This window comes from Toxotes jaculatrix, chromosome 19, assembly GCF_017976425.1.
Source record: "Toxotes jaculatrix isolate fToxJac2 chromosome 19, fToxJac2.pri, whole genome shotgun sequence".
Classification (NCBI taxonomy): Eukaryota; Metazoa; Chordata; class Actinopteri; family Toxotidae; genus Toxotes; species Toxotes jaculatrix.
The window spans coordinates 12,978,333-13,004,567 of NC_054412.1; the positions used below are offsets into that span (position 1 = coordinate 12,978,333).

At 41.4% G+C, this 26,235-nt stretch overlaps 1 protein-coding gene across 8 annotated transcripts in view; it reads left to right on the top strand.

Moving 5' to 3' along the window:
- Nucleotides 1-26,235, top strand: part of epb41l2 (erythrocyte membrane protein band 4.1 like 2) — a 51,241-nt gene that overhangs the window by 14,156 nt on the left and 10,850 nt on the right. For 3 of the 8 annotated variants that reach the window (XM_041065145.1, XM_041065144.1, XM_041065148.1), the window contains exons 2-17: nt 4,713-4,960; nt 5,114-5,299; nt 6,903-7,154; nt 10,344-10,448; nt 10,619-10,661; nt 14,111-14,186; nt 15,238-15,334; nt 15,490-15,614; nt 15,842-15,929; nt 18,200-18,352; nt 18,509-18,606; nt 19,163-19,335; nt 20,340-20,425; nt 24,317-24,367; nt 24,568-24,600; nt 25,444-25,503. In XM_041065145.1, the coding sequence (XP_040921079.1) occupies nt 4,727-4,960; nt 5,114-5,299; nt 6,903-7,154; nt 10,344-10,448; nt 10,619-10,661; nt 14,111-14,186; nt 15,238-15,334; nt 15,490-15,614; nt 15,842-15,929; nt 18,200-18,352; nt 18,509-18,606; nt 19,163-19,335; nt 20,340-20,425; nt 24,317-24,367; nt 24,568-24,600; nt 25,444-25,503 (1,860 nt within the window). In that variant the 5' untranslated portion in view covers nt 4,713-4,726. The remainder of the gene's footprint in view (nt 1-4,712; nt 4,961-5,113; nt 5,300-6,902; nt 7,155-10,343; nt 10,449-10,618; nt 10,662-14,110; nt 14,187-15,237; nt 15,335-15,489; nt 15,615-15,841; nt 15,930-18,199; nt 18,353-18,508; nt 18,607-19,162; nt 19,336-20,339; nt 20,426-24,316; nt 24,368-24,567; nt 24,601-25,443; nt 25,504-26,235) is intronic. The other 5 variants (XM_041065146.1, XM_041065147.1, XM_041065149.1 and 2 more) reach the window with 5 other exon arrangements.

The following is a 26,235-nucleotide window of genomic DNA, read 5'->3' on the forward strand; positions in this document are numbered from 1 at the left end:
GAGCTGTTGTGTGTGTGTGTGTGTGTGTGTACATGTGTTTGCTTAACTCATGCGACTGCAATATTGGTGTTTGTGAGTGTGAGGGGTAAAAATGTGGAAGTGAGGAAATCGTCTCATATGAGGAATCTAGTCGGTAAAAGTGTATATAACTGTCAGAATTATTTACACCATAGGGATTATTTGCCAAAAATTAAATAAAGGTGGGTTTAGCATCGTCCTGGTGTCATTGTCCAAGAGGTGTTCTGTGTAACTGCTTGTTTATTTAATCTTTCTCATAGGATGTAAAATAGTGAAGTAGTGAAGTCTTGCAGGCCAATAATATGTAGTAATGAAGTAATGGCTCAGTATCATGTTTAAGAAAGTCGAAATGACCTTGAGAGTAAGAACTGTTTCTGATAAATATTCTGAAGGAATGAAGTGAAAGGTTGTGGACTGATTGAAAGTAAGAAAGAGGAGTGATTCTCCTACTAGTTACTAGCTGTAGTGAAGAATGAATGGACATGAAAAGAGCAGCTGAGGAAGTGTTATTTCCATTTCTGTGCTATGTGTCCTTTAGTAATCTGGCACAGTAGGTGGGGCCTCTGTTTCTCTCCTTTCTCCGTCATCCATCCATCCTCCACCTCTTCACATCCCTCCTCTCACTCGTCTTACTCGCACACACTCATCTTCGCTATCTCCGCTCCCCCTCCACCCCACCCCTCTCTGTTCCCTCTCTCGTTTTCTGCCCTCGTTTCTGTGAGCAGTCATCCCGGGGGAAGCAGAGCACTGAGGGAGACGGGAGAGGATGGAAGAGGAGAGAAAATGGCAATGACAGTTTGTAGGACAGGCATTTCCTAAGAGGTGGGAAGTGAAAGTGAACGAACGGAAGACGAACAGAGAGAAACAGGCAGAAGTAAAGAAGAAAAGGCAGAGAAAGACTAGAGAGCAAAAGGAAGGTGAGAACATACAGAAAGAAAACAGGAGGTGAGAAGAAGTAAAGGGAAGTGTCAAAAGGAAAGGAGTCACAGGGGAAGAGAGAGCAACAGAAACAACGATAGGTAAGGCCATTAGATGTGTCCATCAGCTCATCACTTCATTTAACCATTCAACCATTCATTTTAAACAAAAAAGGGCAGGTGCAACATGTAAATGGATGAGAATGGATGGATTTACTGTCTCGTGGGGGCACAGCAGTAAAAGTTACTGCAGTGAAGCTTTAAAGGTTCAATCAGTGTCGTTAAGCACCGTAAAAGGTTAATTTTTCATCTTTGGTACTCATCCACTGCTGTGACAATCATGTGCAACATTCATGTACTGAAAACAGCCTGTATTACATGAATGAGTTCAGTCAAGCAAATAAGATTAAAAATACTAACTTAAGATAAATACTGATAAAGCTGCTTTCAGTGGGGAGTAGCAAGCACATTTGTAAGCTTATGGGTAATGATAAGATGAGGAAATACGTTGAGATGTGAGTGATTATTAGAGTGAAACAGAGGTGGAGGGAAAGATTGGTGGAGCTGAATAAGAGCAACACTCTGCTCGTGTCTGCACACAAACGCAAATACCTCATCTAATTCAACTGGCAAGACTAGTTTTGTGTCCAAGTCAGAGTTTATTTCTCTTGTGTGTTTGGCCAACTGGGTTATTTGAATACTACCAATTGACTGCGATATAGTGGAATAAAACCCACAGCACTTGAGTACAGTACTTGCCTCTAGACAAATTCTGAGAGATACTTTCTTGATTGAGCAACAAAACATGTGATGATAACATCCTTTCCACACAGGAGGCAAGTTTATGACGCAGGTCTACTAAAAGCACTTTTAACCCACGTTTGACCCCGTTCATATAAAACTGCCGCCACACTTATAGCTAAGTCACATACAGGAATACTTGACTGTCAGTTTCATAACACTGACTTATGAGGTGCTGTACAGATGTTTTCTTTGCCATAAACTGCTCAGTATGTGTACGTATGTGTGTGTGTGTGTGTGTATACATGAAACGGGGCCGTAATAATGCCACCGCTATTGTTTATATGGACTGTGGGAAGAAGAGGGAAAGAGGAGGGGCTTCAGGGGGAGATAATGTGAGTGGGCGATTGGAGGGGATTGGAAGGGGGCCCGGAAGAAAGGGATTGAGAGAGGAGAGAGATGAGTGCAGAGATTTAGTGAAAAAGCGAAAGAGGCACCCTGGGTTGGAGAGTGGAAGAGAAAGATAGAAAGCGGTGGGGAGAGAGAGGAAGAAAGAGATGAGGCGAGGGGGGAGTTCGAAAGTTGTGAGAAAGATAGAACAAGGTTCCCGGTGTTAAACAGTTGTAGAGAGAGAGGGCCAGTTTAAAGCAGGCCTAAATGGCCATGACGAGCATCCTGCAAAAAAGCTGCCCGCTGATGCCAACTCTCCCTCTGACACACACACACACACACACACACGCACACGCACACACACACACACACACACATACACTACTAGCTAGTCCATTGAAGAACACTGTCTCAGGGGAGAGGGAACTGCAGTAATATGTAGTAACAGGCCTGTTTAGATGACTCTACTTTATGGCATGGATTGAATCCTTTATCTGGACTCAAATTTAAAACCCTGTATAACAGTGCCATCTTGCCTTCTTGGTACACAGCTACACTTTGGTCAGTGCGGAGTATTAAATGTTGTGGGCTTTGACAAAAACAAAATAGTTTAACACCAGCCTTATTCTTTTATATTTGTGGTGTAATGTCACTGGGATTCCCTCTTCATAAGAAATAAGTCAGAAGTATTTGTTTTTTGTTCTTCTTATCTCCACGAGTGCATGTATTGCCTCACAGACCTCTCTCCAGCCATCTCTCCTCTGCCCCTCCCTACCTCATTAGCCCATCATGCGTAAGGAGACCTGTTCTATTTTTACCCCCACCCCCTCCCTACACACCACTGCCGCACTGTGGATGTGTGTGTGTGTGTGTCCTCTCTTATTGAAGGTGGCAGGGCAGAAACGAGAAAGTCAGGGAACTGGTAGGATGGTCAGAAAGTAAAATGCAGATGACGTAATGAATAATGGAATCAGAGGGAGAAGACCAGAGAGACATAGTGTGGATGGTGGAGAAAAACGGGGTTAGACGGATTCAGAACAACCGAAAGGACAGCGGATGACAATAACTTAATAGTGTATGAATCATACCTAACCCTAAGCCTGAAGCTGCTTGTGTACACACACACACACACACACACACACTCCTGTTCGCAGGAAGACACCCTTACACTGCACATCCTGACACAGCTTGCTCTCAAGACCAATGTCATGGTCATCTAGTGTTATCAACAAATTAGTGTCATGCTGAATAACTATGTCTGTTGCTTTGACTGGGTGTGTGTGGAGAGCACTGCCAAAGATATTTGGGTTGAAGAGTGTGTGTGTGTGTGTGTGTGTGTGTGTGTGTGTGTGTGTGTGTGTGTGTGTGTGTGTGTGTGTGTGTGTGTGTGTGTGTGTGTGTTGACCGCAGCTGCAGATTAAAACTGACTCAGATATTAAGAAATGAGTAATTCGTCCTCTTTCAATGTGTGCGACTGCTTGTAACCAGCTGTTGAGATGTTGATCCAGATGAAGCTCGTTGTGTGACATAATGACATCCTAAACTCTTGTGTTTTTATGTACTTGGGTTAAAGAGACGGGCCAAACCAAGAGCTAATGTCTCAAACAGCTATGAGCTCATGTTCTAACAGATGTGAGTCAAAGGACTACAATCATCTAACTTACATTAACCCTGATATATTTAATTTTGCTCTTTTATTGCTTTCATGACAGACAAAGGTACCTAATAGCTTTTAGGAGTCAATTAACATGTTTTATGTCAGGGCTGATTCTGATACTGATTATTAGTAATGAAGGACTGATATTTGGAACTGATATACATTTAATAAAACTGACAATCTTGGTGTCAAAATCTAGAATAACACAAAGTATGGGTTTAATATTCCCATACTGCGCTCTTAGACCTCATCTTCCGTGCATCCGTCTGCAGTGAGGGTTTAGAGAGAGTTAAAAGTGGGGCCGTAGGCAACATTTGCTTAACGCACAATTATGCTTCATTTATTACTGCGAAACAGCTTTGGAAAGCCTTTAGTTGGTTTCATTTATATAAATGTTATATATTAGCAACAGATGATAGCAGGGAACCTGTCCTTTTATTCCATGAGTAATGATTATTATAGCTGAATATGTACAATAGCAAAAGAAGTAACTGTTCAACTCTGACAGCTGTACTACAGCAGTACATGTATGGATTAACACAGGCCTTAGATGCAACTCCATTATGTCTAAAGTCTTTAAATGACAACATCCAGCTCCACTCTGCAAGAAACAGAATCAGAGATAACGCTGATCGCACTGAAAGCAAGAAGTCATGAGACCATGTGGCTCATTTATAAAAGATACTCCAGACTAAAATGCAAGTTTCGTGCTATGAAAAATTAATAATGATGCCGAAATCGGTGGAGCAGTCAGACTCTTTTTATCAAGCTCTCTGCCATATACCCACAGCCAAAACAAACTGGCGTTTTTAAACAGGTTGTGAGTATCATATTTATTTTGGCGTATCCTTAATGATGATGGTCCAATGAAATAAACCTAAAATAAAATGTATATATCATAATTATAATAAATGTTTGGATTAATTTTGTCAAAGTGTGACACTTTCTCATCAAGCGCTTCTCCATCGCTCTCCTTTCTCTCTGTACAGGTTGACCTGTCACCATGACAACAGAAGCAGGCTCTGATACAGAGGTGAAGGAGAAAGCAGAGGAATCAGCTGCTCAGCCGGACCAATCACAGAAGGCAACAGAAGAGACCCAGGAAGTAGCGAACGCGGAGGGAGAGGAGAAGGAGAAAGAAAAGGAGAAGGAGAAAGAGGGGAAAGAAGGGAAAGAAGGAAAAGGAATATCTCGATACCTGCCAACATGGCTTAAGAAGCAGAAGTCTCAAAGCCAGGTACAGTGAAATTCACACTGTATTGCCGTGGCTGAATAGAAACCCCTGCTTAAATTATTTAGCAGAAAATGCTTTATGTTTCTGTCATAACTTGTAATATACTGATGAATGTATAGTTGGGTATTTAATGCCTGTGTTTTTTTTCCCATGAAGACCTCCCCAACCAAGGAGGTCCCACCCACAGAGGAAGCCGTTAGCACGGTGACACAGGCAGAGGAGGGGCCTGCCCCAGAAGTGAACGGTCACGCAGAGGAAGTGGAAGAGAAGGAGGCAGTAAAGTCGGAGCAAGTGAAGGAAAAAGAAGCAGAATCTCATTCCAACACCAGTGCAGACACTGAGGTAGTGGTCATATGTAACTGTTCTCCATACCCCACCCTTATGATCTCTCGATCTCTCATTGGTCTCCTTGAATGCGGACAAATCATACAAGTTTTGGTTCAGACTGACATCTCTCTATTTATCCTCCCAACACACAAATAAATCTTGATAGGAGTTAGAAAATGATAGAGGAAGAGTGCAAGAATAAAACCAAAACCAAACCAAAGCTGATTTTTTTTCTCATGGCCTGGTAGCAAATGTTATGATGCCTGGTCCCTCTGTACTAAAGGCACACTGTACTGCCTGGTGCAGACAATACTGAATGCATAAATAGATGAAACACCCACCCCTTAAACCAATAGTTCAACGGTTTTGGGAAATACGTTTATTCATTTTCTTGCTGAGAGCTAAAGGAGAAGGTCAATACCACTGTCCCTTTGTACACCATATATCTTGCTTACTTAATTTGTACAAAAACCATAATGTAAAAACAATTAGCAGTTTTTTTTTCTATGCTGGGCTATTTCTTGGCAAGGTTTGGAGTCTTGTCATCACCCTGAGGTGGCCCGGACAAGCTACTGGGACAGGAAGTTACTGCTCCCGACTGTGAAAGAGTTTGGCAAACACGGCTCCATCATTGATCTTCTCATTTAACTATCAGCAAGAAAGCAAATAATCATGTTCCCCAAAATGTTGAACAGTTCCTTTAACACAATAAATTGACTGTAAAGAGGAGCAACACTGCCAGTGAAAATATATAAATTCAGCAGTTTGGATCGCCTGTAGCTGTACTGCTTTGAGCAAGTTGCACCATCTGCAACTGTGCATAAGCATGCAAGGAATGGATGTTCTAATTGTAGTCTGACTAGGGTGTAAGATTTTTGCTTGTTTTTGTAAGGGGTCATAATTTGCCATATTCATGTGCAATGTTGTATTTACGTCAACACTCTGTCAAGTTACTTGTCCCTGAGCCATAAACCTGTCAAAAGTATTTTACCTAAACAAATTTCCCTCTGTGTCAGTGTGACACATATTGTTGTGTACACAGGCTTTTATGAAGTTACTTATTTTTACATGAAATAAGAAACTTAAGGATGAAATGTTGTCAGACAGATACTTGGACACTATCTTTCTCTATTCTCAAACCGCGTGAAGGTGCACTGACCGTTCACAGCAGTGCACAGAGACTGTTTAAAGCTGCTGCTCAGCCAAGAGAGAAGGGGAGAGAGAGAGACACACACACACACACAGCCATTCTCCCTCATACACATGCACACTCATAAACTGTTCCATCCAGTGATCACATTAAGACACCCAGGCCCACCCAGTGACATCAACGTTTCAGTAATCAGGCCAAAAGAAACGCCTGTAGTTTCTAAGAACAAAGTCAGACTAGGGACAGGGGGAATTACACAAGGAGAGTGATAGAGAAAACACAATTCCCTCTTACTTACTTCACACAAACAGATTTTAGGTGATTTCCTTCATTCTACTGAACGAATGAGGACCTTTTTTTTGAAAGATCGGATGTTTTTGTAATGACAGCAGTGGGAGACCGTGTGATCATCTGTGGTTTGACATTAGTTTCCCCCCTTTTTTTCTCGCACCTCGCAAACGCTGTCAGCCCGCCAAGGAAGAGAAGGTGGAAGAGAGTGCTGAGAAGAGTCCTGAAGAGACCAAGGAGACAGCAGAGGGAGAAGGAGCAGAGGAGGAGAAGGAGCAGGCAGGAGAGGTGCAAGGTGAAGGGGAGGGAGGAGGAGAAAGCCAGACCTCCATTTTCCAGTCTCCTCTTCGTCTGGTGAGGAAGACCAAGATGAAACTGGTGGTGTGTCATGTGACCCTACTGGATGGCACCGACTACACCTGTGAGGTGGAGGTAAGACAATAGAGAGAATTTAGATTTAATCCATTAAAAGGTCTTGGAGTTACTTTGAGCACTTTAAGAATTATATTCTTGAGATTTCTTTCTGTATGTGCATTTTGGTGACACCCCAGCGCTCCAGTGTCCTGTTATGCTGCTGCAAATTGTAAAAGCAGCCTTCCCAAATTTCCGTAACATCTGTTTTTAAGGAAAATAAGTGCTTAGAGTTTAATTCTGACCTGATCACATGGGATCAAACCAATGAGCCATGGCTGGTATGTACAAAACTGCAAAATGCGATAGAACATGGAGAATGTTTTAAGTTTTCCACTTTAATGTTTTCCTTCAAATGTGTCATGGTGCAAGATAAAATAATCCCTCTAACTATCGGCATTTCTCTATTTGGCGTGACTGCTTCACTGTATGAGAGACTGATTAAACACTGACATACATATCAGTGGGAAAATCAACAAGAGGGAAGTTTCAGCTGGCACATTGTCCGTCTTATGTTCCTTTGCTTGTCAAGTAGGCCACACGTGAGAGCCAGTGTGTCGATGATGTAATCACTAATAGGATCAGATCTGGTGTGTGTGTGTGTGTGTGTGTGTGTGTGTGTGTGTTTAACTTTCTGACTCAAAGTGTAGTTATGGCAGAAGCACCCGCTCACAGTGTTTGGGCGTGGTTTAGGGGATAAATGCAGAGCAAAGCACAGCATGCTGCAGGGGCTTGTCTGGTGACCAGAACACACACACACACACACACACACACACACACACACACACACACACACACACACAAAGAAACCTGGCAGATTATGGGGGGTCCCACCAGATTAGCTTTCTGCATCTGCTACTCCAACAAACACGTGCCCTGGACCCCCTCAAACATGCATATAGATATTAACAACATCACATGTCCCTCACATTGGTGTTACAGGCTCAGTTGTAACAAGTTATTAGGAGTTTTTTTTTTTTTTAAAATAGTGATAATTAAGACTATTTATCTAGTTAGTGAGAAACCCGGAAGTGTTTGTTGTTTTTATTGTTCGTGATGAAGAGAATTAATAATTAGATGTATATCATCTTTTTACAATTCATTATTGTTCAGTGGGTCTTTTACATATATCTTTTCTCTTTATTGCCATAATTTGTGGTTAAAAACTTGTGTTTCCCAAATAGCATGTGCATTTTTAGTTGTGTCCCTCCTCACATTCCCACACTCACTCACATTCACTGGGAAACATCCCAGAATAGCCACAGTGCAGGTCCACTGGAACTGCCTTGTTCATAGGCCCCTCAACAGAACAGTGACCTTTTTCCAGGTCTTGATTTTCCCATTTGGTCTGGGAATTTTAACTGGGATCTTTACCATGGCAAACCGGCTTCCTAATCTATAAGTATGCCAACGCCCTGCAGCGTGCCTGTGAGTGTCTACGGTCGTTTGAACAGTAGCTGCTTTGTCTCACAACAGATAACGCTGATACTGCAACTAACTGCTATTGTCCTAAAGTGCACACACACACACACACTCACACACATATCCATCTCTCCCTCCCTCCCTCCACACTCTGGCATGGTTAGGTTGCGAGAGGGAGAGATGCACAATGCATTCCAGAGATTAAATTTTCTCTTTTGCGCAGCCAGCCTCCAACACACACAATACCACACGCATACACCAGTTTCTACTGTGACTCCCTGTCCGTTCTTCCATCATCCGTCTGTCGTAGTTACTAACTGATGGCATCAAATTTATTCCAATACAATAACTTAATACATATTTTATTAGTTGTAGTTCATTCAATGTAAACCTTGGCCAGACTCTCTTTATTAGTGGGTTTCAAAGGAGAGTCTTGGTGTCACATGGTCCTAATGCTGTGTCTAAGAATTTCATTAGTATTGGTTTCAGCAGGATTTTAGTGTCACACGGTTTAAGTACCATTTCATTAGGTTTCAGCGAGACATGAGGCAAGTAGTATTTGCAAATGTTATGCAAAGTTGCTTTGGGTTTGACGCACAGAGCGGTGCATTTACTGCCTTTTGTTTACACAGAAAAGCAAGATACAGACGAGCCCTTTATCTTTCCAGCTTTTATATCATCCTGATATGGTTTTATATCTGCTCAGGATTATTTGCCTGCTTTCCTCTGAATCCTACAGTTAGTACACTTTGGTACATTGTGATGTTGGGATTTAAACCTTATTCAGCTTTTCATTTATATTGCTTGACGTACAAACTATAAAATTGGGATGTAAGACTTTTTTTATGTTCTCCATTCACATTTGAAAAAGCTTCTCAGATCAGCATTGTACGGATCAACATCTGTCACAGGACAATGTGTAACAGACACCCAAAACATTTGGGGATGAAAGTTTCCTTTCTCCCATTTAATATTCCAGATCTCTGCAGACATTAGACAGTTGCCCTTAGGTAGTGCCTTGCTCGGAAGCACAGACACAGAAAGCCTGAAAGGTCACATTCTCACATTCTTTGGGCGTTCTGAATGCAGCTACACTGTGAGTGCGTGTATGTGGTGCATGTGTCCGCAGATGTTTTCAGCTGTCCCAGGACAAGAAGAAAAATGCACCCTTTCATCCTCTTTCCTTCCACTTCCACCACGCTCCCTACCCTGTCTGCAAGTCTGTCTGCCTAATGGCACCATCACTGTCCGTACACCAGCATCAGACCGAGGCTGTGCTGACTAACTGAAAAGAAATGAGCATTATTTAATTATTTCATTCTTTCTCGTCTTTTTTTCCACCCTCTCCCTGTCTGACCTTCTGTCTGTCCAAAGGGCGCCATTATGTGTTTGTGTGCGTGCACGCTCGAGCATGCATGCATGGATGTGTGCTAAATGTCATTGTCATAGTTGAGAGTGGAGGATTTTATGGCCAAAGCTCCCATCGGGCTTACGAAGGAATGTGTCGCCCAAAGACAGACGGAGAGACTGAGGAGAAGAGCAAAAGAATAATGATGATGTAGATGTGAAAGAAGTAACAGAGATGCTTTGATTGAGAGTACAAAAATGAGGTTCTAAACTTTTTCATAGGGTACTCATATATGTCACAGTCATTTTTCTCAAGCTCTAAAATCGCATTTGACACTTGACAAATAGAAACATTACCTAGTAGCTTTTATTGTTGTTTTCCCGCACAAATGTGTGTACGAATTTTAATCTTTGTGCTTGGATCTCTCTCTCACACTACAGAAACGTGCTAAGGGCCAGTACTTATTCTTTAAGGTGTGTGAGCACCTTAATCTAATGGAAAAAGACTACTTTGGACTGACATACACGGACAGCCATGAACAGAAGGTATGTATCCATACACACACACATTCACAAAATGTACTCTATGCCAAATAAGTCGATAATGTACACATGTAGAAACTGCAGACGTGTGCATCTGGTTAGTGTCTCACACCATCTTGTGACATAGGTTAACTGTCCTCTTGCTCTGTGTTTATCTCTTGTTTGCTCACCAGTGCTGGTTGGATCCCACTAAGGAAATCAAGAGACAGATCCGCAGTAAGTTTAATTTTCCAAATCACATTCTTGTTTTTTCTGGATTCTGACTGTAAAATATGCAACTCTGTCCATCCATCCCCCATCCACCCATCTGCCTTAGGAATACAAGGTGTTTCACATGAAAAAAGGGCCCCAACTTCTCAGCCATTAGAGCAAGTTTTCTCATACCAGAGGAAAAACAAACTGCATCACAATTAAGTCACACAAAGCCAGAGACATCTGAAACCAAATGACAGCAGTCTGGCAGGGTGGAAGAGGTTACCAGAGTGTGATCAGTCTGCTTCATTATTTATCAGTGTCTTTATTAACTCATTTAATTTATAAATGCAGGGCAAGGTTTGGCATCTCATCTTTTCTTGACTGACAGCTATCAAGAATGTGATGCGATCAAGCGTGCAAAGCTTTGTTGAATTTTTGAATGCATGCAGCATGCCTGTAACACAGGAAAAGGTGCCCTCAATGTGCGATAGCTTTCATTATTAATGAACGTTATAACGTTCACTTAATTAGTAACATAACTTTGCTCACTTTTCTTTTTTCTTTTTATTTCTTGCTCCTTTTTTCCTCCCTTTTTTTTACAATATAAGTCAAAACAGGCTTTAAAACACAGCCCAAAAATGAAAGTCACACTTTTAAGAGGAAGCCTTAGAAAAAACATATAATTTTGGCTCATAAAGAGTTATTTTAGAATTAGTACATGTGAGATAGTTGTGTCTGGGAGTGTGCAGACTGTGTGTGGTTCCATGTGGACGTGTGAGCATCACAGACTGTGTGGTGAGTGTACATGCCTGTGTTTTTGTGGCTGTGTCACTGTGTGTGCGCCTGTGGTTCATGCATGAGTGGTATGCATCTGGCCGCATGTGTTCATTGGTGCACATTTTTCTTTGTGTGAATGTTTATACATAGAGAGAGAGAGAGAGAGAGAGACTGTCATATCATGTGTGCCTGTGTTCATGGGAGCTGGATGCTGACAGTGTATGACACAAATGACAGGCTTGACACCATTCAGCTCTGAACTTGGCCACGACATACCAGCCACAAAAATACAATATCAGCAGTCAGAAATCTCAGAGATCAGATTTCCTGTTGTTGTTTTTTGGGTATGAAGGGTCTGTCTATGTTAAGATCTGCATCTGAGGCTCCTTCCCATAATGCAGGTTACTATGACTAGCACAGTGTGGGTGTGTCTGCTTTTTGTGTGTCTGGCATAAAGTTCAAAGGTGGGATGCAAAAATGGAGAATAACTAGGTAAAAGTCTAATAAGTGTACCACATCAAGGACACTAGAATAAGGCAAATCTGCTCAGGAAAAAAAGTTAGTAGAAATCTGATCTGATGTAGTAAACATTCTTGAAGATGGTGGGAGGGAATATGATGGAGGGAGAAACATCAGGTGATTTAAAAAAAAAAAAAGAAAGAAAGAAAAAGTGGGGAAAATGTGACAGCACTTAAAAAATAAGGAGAAAAATAAGGGGGAAACCATGAAAGAAGTTTTGCTCCAAGTAGGTGGAGTATCTGGTATCAGAATTAGACTAAGAGCCAGTGAAAATGAAACTTGGACTTTGAAAAAATGTGATTTCTGAGGTCAAATGATTTCCACTGTAGGAAATGCCACACATGGAAATCCAGCAAACTGTCAGTCCCCAATTCGAATTGAAGTACCGCTGAAAGTTTTACGTTACTTATACCTGAAGTAAAAATTTCAGTGATACCACTTCAGTGGCGCTTCTGACTGAGCTCCTTCTTAGATTTCACTTTTACAGATAATGAGAGCAAGATTTGGTCTCGCTCTCTAAGTCATGCTTAATTTCGCTGGAAGCCAAGCGGAAAAGCTGAGGAGTCTGGATTTAGTCCAGTCAGTAGACCTCTGCAGTGCATGTGGCTGTTGTTAATGTTTAACAGCAGCACTCATGTTCTTCCTGTAATCAAACTAACTTTAGGGTGTCTCGCCACGCTGATACCGTCCGTGCGCTGTCGTTATACATCTGCAGCCAATTCAGTTCAGTTTGAGATGTTGAGAACGAACTGGCAGATATTTTGTTTTTGTGTGCATCATGAGTTAAACACGAGTCATGAAGAGAAGACCCGAACTGACACAGTTAAACTGGAATTCAATTTTTATCTATGGCTGCACAAGCATTGCTGGAATTCAGACACTGCTTATTCTAAATTTTGTTTTAAAGGAATAGTTCATCCAAAAAAGGGTTGGTTAAGGGGTGGTGAAGAGAAACTGCTGTGATGAAGGGAGTGGAGGAGTTGTTGCTAGAAAGAATGTGGTGGACCTGGAGAGATGATGGATAGGGTGTATATTACTGTATGTGTGTGTGTGTATATACTCTATGCGTCATGAGCAGTATTGATGGGTGGCACGTGGTTGTGCAGAAAGAAAAACTGGTCACAAGAGACTCCCAGAGCACTTAGTGCTGGAAACAAGACATACTATCTCAATCTTACTCCCAGACATTTCTCAGACACTTAACACACATTGATATTCGCACACCAGCAGACACGCACAGGCCAGGAATATCTGCTCTCAACACTTTCCATTCCTGTACTACATGTTTACAATAAGTGACAAAATGGTTTTCAGTGGAAAAAAAACAATACATATTTTCCATCTTTTGCAGTGAGTGAGTGTCATTGTAGAATTTCCTCATGTGACACACACAGCTGCGAAGGGTCTGCGTCTGTGTGCGCACGTGTACATGTTTCTGCATGTGAGGGTTTATCGCTGTGCGTCCACTCGCGCATGTGTGTGTGTACGTGGACGTGTCTATGACCTTGGGGGAGGAAATGGTCGTGACGTGACGTCAGCTTCTCTCCAATTGAATTTTCCAGATGATGTGATCTCCATCTTCTATCAAGTGTGTGTACATGTGTGTACTTGTGTTGCTGGGTGGAGCCAAGCAGTACAGAAAAGGGTGTAGATAGACGGGGTTGCAGGCATGGTAATATGGCGTCCTGAGAATAGGAAATTGGAGACAAATGAAGATTGACATGGAATTAGTGCTATCCAAAAGGAAACCACGAGACACAACGATGAAGATGTTAGTGTTGATATTGTTTGTGATGATGATAAAGATTACAGTTTGGTATTTGGTCAAGCTAGAATGAGGTTATGCAATACCAGATCTGCAGCGTATTTGTGTGTATGCATGCATGCGTGATGTACCAGGCTTAGTGCTTTCTAAAAGCTGTTCTGCATTAGTTGCCCTCTCTCGCACCCGCTTCTCTCCCTCTCTCTCAAACACACACACACACACACATAAAAACAGACAGATACATAGAAATGCAGACCACCCTGATCATAATGCTGATATGAAAATCTCAGGTTCCTATTCTATGTTTTTTTTTTTAGTTCTCATATTTGCATTTTGTCCTGTACTTAGAGTATGTATGCAGTGATAATGTTCTGTAAATCACTTCGCTGTACAATCTCTCTGTGTCCAGGTAACAACTGGCAGTTTGCGTTCAATGTCAAGTTCTACCCTCCCGACCCCTCACTGCTCACTGAGGACATTACCAGGTACACAGACACACACACGTTAAGTGTTTACTTAAATCTGCATTAAATGATTTTTTATAGCCACTTGGGACGATGGAACAAGCTGTAAACACAACACTGACCCATTATCAGCTTTTAAATTGTTATAGCGAATGTGTTAGCAAACAGTTGCCTATTTACAGAGACATAGAGTGACATTAGCTTTCAGTTGGAGCTGTGTTTTCACAGTCACTCCCTCACTCTTTTAAAATGTCAGACTATTTGCTCCTCTGTAAATGTTCCTCTACTGAATGTTCATCGGCTTGTCGCTAAATTTGTTTGTCTGCTGTTCGATGTTGTGCAGGTAGAATACAGTTGATTTATACATATGCACACACACACACAGGCATGCTCCAAGCACACAGCATGTAGGGTGAAGTGTATGTCTAATGGAGCGAACAACTTCTCTGACGGTCGTAGCGAGAGGCTAATTGAGGACACACAAACACACGCTCACAAACATGCATACACTCACTCACCAGCAAATGACCCACATAGTGTGGCGACCGTAACTGCTGTTTCTCCTCCAGCATCGTAGAGGTACAATTTTGCCTATTCATCTTTCGTCAAGCTTCAATAGGCACATTAATTGCAGCTCCGTAGCTGTGTTTCACAGGGTTTACCACAGTATGTTTCCCCAGTGAAGAGAAGCCCTGTAACTGGATGACTGGGGTCTAAGCCTCCATGTCAGCAAGTGTCCTCCCTGCTAAAGTGACTCTGAATGACATTTGTCAGTGGCCAGGGCGATGCATTTACCAGCACTCTGAGGTGTCCAAATTATTTATTCACACAGACACTCCATTCACACATAATGAATTCTCCATAAAAGTTTACTGCCGACTCTGTCGTAAATGCAAACAACCGCTGGACAGTTCACTAACTGCAAGTGTACGTGTTGTGCAGCTGAGTTATTATCATGGAGGAGGAAGCTGGTTTTAATTCAAAGAAAGGCTTAGAACAAGTCTTTTCTTGCTGTGAATAGACTTAGATTCAAATCAAACCCGGTCCTTTTTTCCATTTACCTTTCTTGTAGGTACCTGTTGTGTCTTCAGCTCCGTGAAGATGTGGCTTCTGGTCGACTGCCTTGCTCATTTGTTACCCACGCTCTGCTGGGGTCATACACATTGCAGGTACAGTACTCTAGTCTATACCTGTAATAGTCTGTGCTAGTGTGTGTGCATGGTTGTGCTGGGCAGGAGCCGCCAAGTGTGCAGTTTCCAGATGTGACTCTGTCTGCTCAGAAGTCTTGGTATAGGTGAGTTGACTGTCCATTATTGCATCACAGGCTGAATTTGGTGACTATGAACCCGACCAGCCTCGGCCTCTGGACTACATCAGCCAGCTGACCTTTGCGCCCAATCAGAACAAAGAGATGGAGGAGAAGATTCTTGAACTCCACAAGTCCCACAGGTCAGAGGGGGCAGGGTCATGTTGTCCCAAGTAGTTAGGGACAACAATTATACTTACATGTCTTTTTTATCTTTAAAAGCTGTAGATTTGTTTGTGGCCCCTGTATTAAAGGGACCATGACTGAATCTTCTTCATGTACTGTATCGTCCAAACATTATGGATTTGTGCGCCTATACAATTTTTAATCTGAGGGTGTTTGTAGTAATTTGTCTTTTCTGTGTGTTTAGGGGAATGACACCAGCACAGGCTGATGCCCAGTTTCTAGAAAATGCCAAGAAACTGTCCATGTATGGAGTGGACATGCACCATGCTAAGGTACAAATGAATGCTCCTCTCTTCTCCTCTCCCCCCCAACCCCCCTTTGTTGTTGACATCTGGGGATTAACAGAGTTTCTTTGATGTGGGACAAGTGTGCCGGTGCGTCTGCATGTTTGTGTCACTGTATCTGTGTGTGTGTGTGTCAGCTGTACAAACACTCAGGGAGGCCATTACCATGGGAACAGCCAGTCTCTCTCACTGGGATAGGAGGTCATCTGCAGAGTGTGTGCATGTTTCCATGTGTGTCTGAGTTTGTTTGTGTGTCTTTGTGCAAGCCGGGCAGAAAACAGGGGGAAATATGCATGAGAGAGAGAGAAAGAGGGAGTCTTTAAATAGAAAGAGAGGATGTAAGATTGAGGACAGAGAGAAGAGACAAAGAAATAGGGGACAGAGATAAGGTTAGAGTGAGATGAGGACAGATCCTTTAAAGATAAAAAGAGGCGAGTTCCCTTTAAGGGCATGCTCCACTTGTTTGCAACACAGAGAGGACCAGGGGAAAAGATGAGAGCAGCAGAGAGAGTGTTTCAAATGTTGAAAATCTTTTTTTATGGCATACCAAACTTGTGGGAATTCAAGCAGATGATCTATTTCTGTCCTGTGCCATTAATTTGTTTTGCAAGTTTCATAACCTCAAGATCCACAAAGAAACCATTTCAAATACTGTTTGTCACACTTTGACTAAGACAACACCAGATTATCAGAATCACACTGAACACACACAAATACATTTTTCTGTGTGTGGTAGTAGGATGTTGTTTTCATACCTGCATCAGATGTCTGATTGTAGATCTTCTCATCATAGACACATGGGCAGATAGCAGGGCATATTTGTGTCAGAAGTGAATGCTGTGTTTTGTTGTTGGTCCCTCACAAGGGAAAAGGGCATAATTTACGGATTCACTATTTTACACTAATGTTAAACAGCACAAAAGGTAAAAATCCTCTTTACAGTGACGGCTGTAAAGCGGCTATAAAATGTAAAGAAAAGAATACCTGAACTGACTGATATCAATTGAGACGTAAATAAAATAAAATTTATAGACTTCACATTGGAAGATTTAAGTGACAAAAAGAGTACTGAAAAGAAAAGGTACAAAAGCTGAAAGAAAAAATGAATTCAAAAATTGCACGTTAGGGAGTGGAGTTGAGTGGACGGTGTAGTGTCTTAGTTTGCAGATAACTGTGTTAGCAGCAGAAATAAAAGTTATTTCATAAGCTTGAAAACTTAAATGTATAAAGCGTGACTCATCGTGCAATGACGGTAGTGCATGAGGCAACAGTTGATTAGTGTAATTAACTTGTAGTCCAGCAGTTGTTTTGGTCTGCTGAGGACAGTGGTGATTGAATAGTCCGACAGCAGCAGGGACAAAAGCACCTGATTACAGTAGGTGAATTAATAAGCAAATTACAAGACTTTATTACAAAATCACTGACTACACTGAACCATAATATGTGGTAGTATTTTGAGTGTATGTTTGGGATAGGTTTAAGTTCATTTCTCTTCTGTTTTTTTTATATTATTTATACAAGTATTTGTTCAAAGTTGATCTGCTATTACATAATAGCTGGCTGCTACCTTATATTCCTGTAATTAAATGTTGAGTAATGTTGAATATTTTGAGTGTCTAGAACAGATGGTTGGCATCACCTTCAAAACTGAGACACTCAGTGACTGAGTGATAGTGATCACAAGTAATCTTAGCTTCAAACACCACGTTTCTTTCTGCAGTCTCTGAACAGTCATTGTGTAATTTACCGAAACAACAAGAGAGCAAATGGAAAACAGTTTTCCTACTACATCCACTCTGTCAATGCATTCGAGCCAAATGCTAAAATGCATCTGTAGTGGCAGCACAAGGACAGAGATCGATGACCAGCTAATAGCATGGTAAAGCCATGTGGCCAGCGTGTGTCCCAGTAAAGCTGTCCATTATCAACATATTGCCTCCTCCATTAGTCCAACAGATTTTTCCTGTGTTAATTCACTACTGTAATCAATACCTCCCTTACCATTACCAGATGGCCTTGGACTTAAAAGCGTTGTTAGTGAGTTAGTCTGCCAGCTAACTATGTTACTGTACTGAACGACAGTGTTTGTGTGTGTGGTAATTGAGTTTCTGCTGACCTTAAACAGACTACTCTAGAAATCAGTTGATGTACAGTGTGATATGATTTAGCCAAACAGGCGGCACATAGAGATGTTTCACAGAGGTTAATAATTTCACATTAAAATGTGTTTTGTGTACATTTGTATCTGGCTGTCACAGGACTCTGAGGGCGTGGACATCATGCTAGGCGTGTGCGCCAATGGACTCCTGGTATACAAAGACAGACTTCGGATAAATCGTTTTGCTTGGCCCAAAATACTCAAGATTTCATACAAGAGGAACAACTTCTACATTAAGATCAGGCCAGGAGAGGTATGTACCTAGGCTCTTACACACAGGCTCAGAGATATACTCATCCCTACACACAAGAATGCAACACCAGACATGATTGTTTCTTCTGTTAACCTAATAAAGTACACATCTTCTGCGGTGGATAAAATTTTTGTTTCTTATCTGTTTCTCTGACAGACGGAGCAGTTTGAGAGCACGGTGGGGTTCAAGCTCCAGAATCATCGATCTGCCAAAAGGCTGTGGAAAGTCTGCGTGGAGAATCACAGTTTCTTCAGGTAGAAATGCACACACTCATGTGAAGCACACATGTATTATATATGGACACAGATTTCAGAGATTTACAGTCTTGCGTTTAGGTCATCCAAACTGCTTGTGAGATAACGTCCAGTGGAGTAACTTGTGCTTTATCAGGCTCAAGAAAACACTTGGTTTCTTGCCAGAAAACAAACAGAGAGAGTGTATCTCATGGATGTTTGAGTAGTCACATGCCTGAGGCAAAGCAAACACACTAATACACATGCACAAATATGAAAGAAAACAAAGAGGCCCCCAGCATTGCTGTGTTTGTAGTTGTGCCGAGTGTATGCTCTGTCTGCATGTTTATATGTCTGTGTGTAAGACACAGAGAGAGAGGAATAAGCTTTAATATCCTGTTGAAGGAGGAGTTGTCTGGAAACATTTTGCCTCTCTTCCACATGTACATATAACTGCAAATACTTAATTTTAAAGTTAATTTTAAAGTAAGTCACTCTGAATAAAACTTTAAAATGCATGCTCCTCTGCTGCATTCCTCCATCTCTTATCCCTTCCTCCCTTCCTCTGTCTCTCTAGGTTAAATGCACCAGAACCTCCTACCAAGGCTCGCTTCTTGACTTTGGGCTCTAAATTCCGCTACAGTGGACGAACTCAGGCCCAGACCCGCCTGGCCAGCTCCCTCATAGACCGACCTGCACCCAACTTTGAACGCACCTCATCAAAACGCATCAGCCGCAGTCTGGATGGAGGTAACCCCCGTCATACGGCACTCACAAAATGACGCCGAAGCATGACATTCCCACTTCTCTCTGAACAATATTTGATGAATGATACATGGATGAAAGAGGAATGGAAGGAATGATGGACATATGGAAGAAGGGTCATGGATGGAGGGATTTCATGTGGGTGTGTGTGTGTGTGTGTTTTTGGATGTAAAATGTTCAGTGTCTGACCAGATACAGGAAATAGCTGCAGCATATGTTTCCTGTCACACAGAGAGTGAGAGACAGAGAAGGAGACAGAAAAGAGATAGTGTTATATGTGTGTGTCAAAGAAATAGGCCCTAGAATGAAAATCACAAAATTCTTTAAATTTGGCATGGACAGCACAAAAATTTACAAGTACACAATGACTCCTAACTTAAAATTAACTGTTCAATGATCTCATATAGATCTCATAGAAATGTAACTAGGACCAGTACATCTGAATTTCTACAGAATCACTATACTTAACTGTACTTTCAGTAGTTTCAAATGAGCTGTATTCACAACATCAAACACATGTTTTTATTGTCTTCAGAAAACAGTGCACACCGTTTTTTTGTGGTTTTCCGGCTTTGGGTAACAGATCCCACTTCAAGCAGCTGTGTACTTCTGTTTCCTCTCCGCCAGGTTTATTCCACTTACTTACATTGCCCCCTGCTGGACACATTAATCCACTACAAGCCATCGTCCTTGTTGAGGAGTAAAGAAATCATTTCAGTGAAATTCATAGATATAATTTGTGAAGCATGTATTCTGGCAATAACCTTTGACATTTAAAATCCTAAATGTTTGGTTACATCTATTTACCTGTGTGTGGGATAAAACTGAACGATTAGCTCTGACCCCCATGTTTACAAAATGATTAATGTCAGTGAAGGGTAACCGAACCACTAGACCTTTTACTGGCAATAAATCACAGCTCTCAGTGCAAGAATCAGGTGATTTTTAAAAAAAATTTTGTTTTGTTTGTGTGTTTCGCATTACTTTAGCACCAGTGATCAGCATAACTGAGGCCGGCAGAGATACAGCTGAGAACGGACGTGAGCCCCACCTGGAGCTCCACTCTGACTCTAAGGTGTGTGTGAGTGTGTGTATTTATATACATTATTTTTAGAAAAAAAAGATTGTGTGTTCAGGAAAACAAAACAGTTGTAAAAAAAAGTTGTATAACAGGTCTTTTTGCTTGCTTATTTGTCATTATAGTATCTGTTGGAGTCCACATTGTCCCATAAGAACTGTTCATGTCTTTTTGTGTCGGAGAGAGAGACACTCAGTATTTATGTGGATGATGGAAAGATAAAAAAACATCTGAATGTTTTTATTTGAGAATTAGTCTTTGGCTCATCTGAGGACAGCCAGAGCAGGTTGTTGCTTAAACCATCACATGATTCTTTAGATACTAATCTTTTCCTCCACTAGGTGAACCACCACAAGGAACTTCAGGCAGCCACCCTCTGCCTTTTGTCTCTTTAATATGTGCGTACATGTGTGTGAACGAGAGGGGAGACACAGACCAGCTAGACTAGCAGAGGATTTTTATTAGCATTTGCAGGTACAGCTAGAGCAGCTAAGTTAGCCATGCAGATGTGCACAATTTGACATAACACTGAGTCTGCATCAGGTGTCGTCTCCACTCACAGGTGTTAGTAAGGATCTTTGTCCACTAGTAGTCTTCAACAGTCTTCAACTAAGCCCGTCTATGCCCTGCACAGGAGTATATATATGGATTACTTCTGTATGTTATGCATGCCTCCTGTTTGACCCCCCACCTTTTCCTTTCCCACTTTGCCTTGCTCACACCCCAGCACTGTGGACTTGACCTCCTGTCTGTCGTTTTGTGGCAGCATCCTGTTGACACTGTTCCTGCACACAACTGTACTCTGCTCTATGCTCTACCCGGCTATGTTCACTTTTAACCTATTGTGGTGTGCTGTACACTGACTAATGTTATGTCTCTTTCCCTCTCTCTTTTTTCCTTCACACACACCCTTTTTTTTAATTTGCTTTTCACACTCCCCCATTGAATGCTCTCATTTTTGCCATCATTTCATGAAAATGAAAAATGAAATGATGCACATTGTGTCGGATGTTTTGGTTTAACTTATTTTACTTCTTCGCTGCTCACTTGCTCCTACACTTTGTGGATGTGTGTGTGTGCAAGTCTCTCTTTTCCCACCCACTCTGTCTCTCCTTGCTTTTTGTTTATATCCTCTGTTTTGTTGTGTCCTTCTTCCCTTCCTTTTCCTTCTTTTTCTTCCTTTGTGCTTCTCTCTCTTCTTCAATCCTCCTCCCTCAGTCAATCTTCATGTTTCCGCTCTCCTTTTCCTCATCATCCTCACTCTCTTCCATCCCCCCGTCCCTGGACTCTATCTCTGAGCTCGACCACGGCCTGTCGGACATCTCCGAAGATGACGACCTTATCGACGACACAGCCGCCTCACATACACCCTGGGCCCTTCCCTCATATGCTTCCATCACCTCCAATCAGCAGTTGGCTGATTTCGAGCACCTTATACAAAACCCTCAAGCCTCTCACCCACTCACCAGCTCTCAAACTTACACCTCAGAGGCTTCAGGAGTTGAGGAGAACTTCCAGGCTGAAACCAGAGCAACATCTGGGCTACCAAATTTACGAAGCCTGTTTTCTCTGAGAGGCGTGGTCAAATATGTTTCATTCATCCTATGTTTTCTCTCCACGTTGGGGAAGAATGCTAACATGTGTCAGCCCACAAAGCTATTTTCAGGATTAAGCAAGAAACTAAGCTTTTTCACCCTCACTATCTCCAAGTTAATGCCCAAGTCAGCAGAGAAACAAGCGATTTTTACCATCTGCTCCCCCAAATCTGTCTTTTCCAACATGACTACACCCAGATTACGTCAAATTTTTAGCAGTTTGCCAATAACATTGAATCATTTTATGGCATTTTTTACCCGTTATCTCCCTACTAAGCTAATTAGTTTGGTCCCATCTTGTCCTTTACACCTAACGCAACTACGTTTGCCCTCGGTGTCTTCTCTCGCCTGTCCTCCAACTGTCTCTTCCTTTTCCTCCCTCTCTTCTCTGCCCTCTTCCTCCCACTTTTTTTCTTTCCTGACTCCGTCCTCCTTCTCCCGCTCTAACCTAACTGCATCTGTGCATTGCTACCTTCTAAATCCTTCCCCTCTGTTTCTCCCTTGCCTGTTAGTTGTCTTCCTATTGGTTGTGATGCTGACAGCAAGCCAGTCTTTGGTCTTGGCCCTGATTTTAGCCACGCCCCTCGGCCTGACCCTGTGTTACCTAGAGAACGTGGTGTCCAGTCAAAGGAAGTCAGTTTTGCCAGTGTTTATCACTGAAAGGCCAAATGATCAGCCCGAGGATCAGTTGAGCTCTGGTTTCAACAAGCAAGCTTCTCCTCTCACGCAGACACACACACCTCCTCGCATCAGGCACCACACTCACACAAGTGCTACCTGGACACAAGAGATGTGCGATCCTGCTGCATAAAGACACACACTCATATAACCAGATTGACCACCCTACCAACCCTCTTCCACTCCTCTCTTCATTTGACCTCCTCTGTGTTTGAATGTGTAAACTTAATGTCTCTGAGTGTCACCTCCATACATTAACCCCACCAACACCACCTTTACCTGACATTTTCTTTTTTCTTACCACCCCTGCACCCTGCCATCCCCACTGTATTGTTTATAAGAACAAAGAGTAGAATGAGGAAGATTACTCAATTTATTTAAAAGTTTATTATTTAAGTATTTAAATCCAAACAGCTGGTAAAGGATGATACATGTTAAAATGGAATTATATTGTTAAAATAGCTATATAAGATAGTATATTCATATGGCACAGAGACTGTGAGGGATGGAGAGAGTTATAAGATTTAACTTACAAAGGCAAAATACAGTAACGTAGTGATGCGCAGAACATATTTTAAGAATTGATTTGAGCCCCTCTCAGATCTTTAAATATGGTGATTATTTGTTATGCTAAAAAAGGCATCCTGTCTGTACAGTTGTTCTGTGTTCAGCGTTCAGCAGATAAATGTTGCATTCATCAAATTATGTAACATAACGGTATTCACTAGTAATATGCAAGACAAACAATCACTTAAACCATAAACTAATGAAATGGTTATGGTTAATATGGTTAATATGGTTAATATAGCTGCAACTAATAATTTTCAGTTGCAGCGTTTTGCCTTTGTAGTGCAGAGAAAGGATGGCATTGAAAGAGTAATTGTAGTTTAGATGTCATAACTGTATATACAGAATAGATACCATAACCCCCTCAACCCTATAGCACTTAAAGTGTATTGGATTTGTAAATTATTGCTAATGAATGTTAAGAGTAAACAGTGTTACACTTACCCTGATCCCTGAGGTGCAGGACTCTCACCTCAACCCCGGTCCGTCGTTTGCTTTATGTATATTGGCTTTTTTGTGGTGGCCTTTCAGCGTTTACTTGGTTGAACTAAGCTGTGCATGTAGAAGAAACAAATATATAATCAAAAGACAGGTTGGAAAACATAGTGGCATATTCTGCTCATTACCACAGGAACTAATTACAGGTCTCTGTAATTAAAAGCTGGTCTGTAGAAGTAAAAATCATAGACTAAAAAACTTACACAGTAACTATAGTAGTCATAGAATTTTACTTGTTGTAGATGCAGTGAATGTGACTTGGTTTTGGACACGTTCGAAATTTATATAGGATAAGAATCTACTTTGACGCAGACTGTAAAGACTAGTGAGTATCATCTGCTGTCTCCCTTTATTAACCATGCACTGTTGTCATGTTCAGTGGGTTTGTGGGTTTGGTGCAAAGGTCACACGACCAGCAGTCCTCCCTAACAGCAAGGTCGTTGGGGAAGATAATAGCTTTTCCCATCATCCATTTCACTTTTTTCTTTCTTCGTGCCCCTACCCTCCTCATTTTGTCATTATTATCATCGCCATGGCTACGACACTGAAGGTTAACGAGGTGGACTTAAGCCCTGGCGATGTTGAGGCCACACCTACCCAGGTCTGTAGGGCCTGTCTTTACCTAGCATGCTTTGCAAATTCTTAGAAGAACAATATAGTAGTACTAAAAGATATTTTACTAAGAGCTAGTGTAAAGATGGTTGGGAATATTGAATGGAACTGGGTTTGTGGTGTCGTGGAGCTCACATGCTGTAAACCTAACCTGTCCTTACTCTCTCCCTGACTTTACCCCATCAACAGTCACTTGGAGCCAGTGAGGTTGCCCTGTCTCAGGTTCACATACTGTTATTGGTTATTTGATTGTGTATTTGGTCTGTCAATCATTCGCTCTGCCCCGTGTTGGTTGGTTTGGCTCACTCTTTCCGGGGGAAGTTGCCCTAATGTGAGGACATGGAGTCAGTTTTTGAATTACCCAGCTACTAAAGACCCAATCTGGAATATGTATGCATAAAACAACATTTAAAAATATTCAAATTGACAATTAAGATTATGATTATGTTTAGTTATAAATATGTCTCTCTTCCTGCCTTTTCTTTTACATGAGGTGATTGCAGATTGGGCCTGAGTACAAAAACTGATCCTGAATGGGCACTTTCACCCAAAATCTTCACTTTCGGTTGCTGTGCTGTGGTTTATGGTTTCACAGTTTCAGTTTTCTCTCTGGTTCATATTTATGGTTCTTATCATTATTGTTGTTTCACTGAAAGCACTTTGGGGTTTGTTTGGTTTGTGTAAATGTTTGTCGGTTTCGTGATGTTTTGACTGCTTTGAATCGTGCTAACATGGGTACGAGTGCTCGCACCTGATTACCAGGACAGTACCACGGTGTTTTTCATGTGTGCTTGTACCCATCGTCCAGCCTTCATCACAGTTTGAGACATTTTGGCCGTGTCACCTCTTATTTTTCTTTTTCTCTCATTTTATTTTTTATTCATACTCCATTTATTTATTTGATCATGAGTTATTTAATGATTTATTTCATCCAGTTGTTACTATTTTTTTGTTTTATTTTATACAGGTTAAGCAAAGTATATTCATTTAAAATTTTTTGTTAACTTTATTTTTTTTATTAATTTTCTCCATTTCATTTTTTTTTGCTGTATGTCTGCCTTCCAGAGTCCATTGAGAGTGCATGGGGACAATATTTATGTGAGGCACAGTAATTTAATGTTGGAGGTTGGTACTGGCGTCATCTGATGGCTGAAAATAAGAACTACATGTTTCTGTGTACTCTGACGCCATCAGAACCACAACTTCATCTGTACTATACTGTACAAGACCGCTGCCCTCTCGCACTCTCAGGCTCTGTGTGCATGCATTCTGTGTTTACGTGTGTGTATGTTTGTTCATCAAGTCTACACTCAAATCCAGCTATTTCCAATATATTTAGTAATTTGTGTGTTATTAAAAAAGTTCTGCATTTCCAGGTACAATGGTCCTAATTCATACAGCAGTCATTTTTAACAGCTGGGCTAGAAAATTTCACTGAAATGTTGTCATGTATGATACATAAAACAAACATCACTTAAAGCTGTGCATGTCAATATTTTTATATGAACAGTTCAGATGATTATGTGTGATATGGAAGGAGGTATATGCTAATGTAAAAGGTTCACTGCATTAACTTCACAGTGCCTTAATATATTAAACGCAGTTATTAGCTTTTTGTAGAGTTCTGCCACCAGATTAAAAAAAAGCCTCAAACTGACAACAGCAACTATTTGATCTAATCAGATCAGGAAACTTGGGTTGTATCACTAATGTTCCCTGGCGGATGGAAACATTTTTCCAAAAGGGAACTAAAATGTTTACAGCACTGAATCTATGAAATGCAAAACATTTATTTGATGTCTATCTTGGTACGCAGCAGTACAGCTGAGACTTGATTTTCCAGGAAAATTCCCAGCC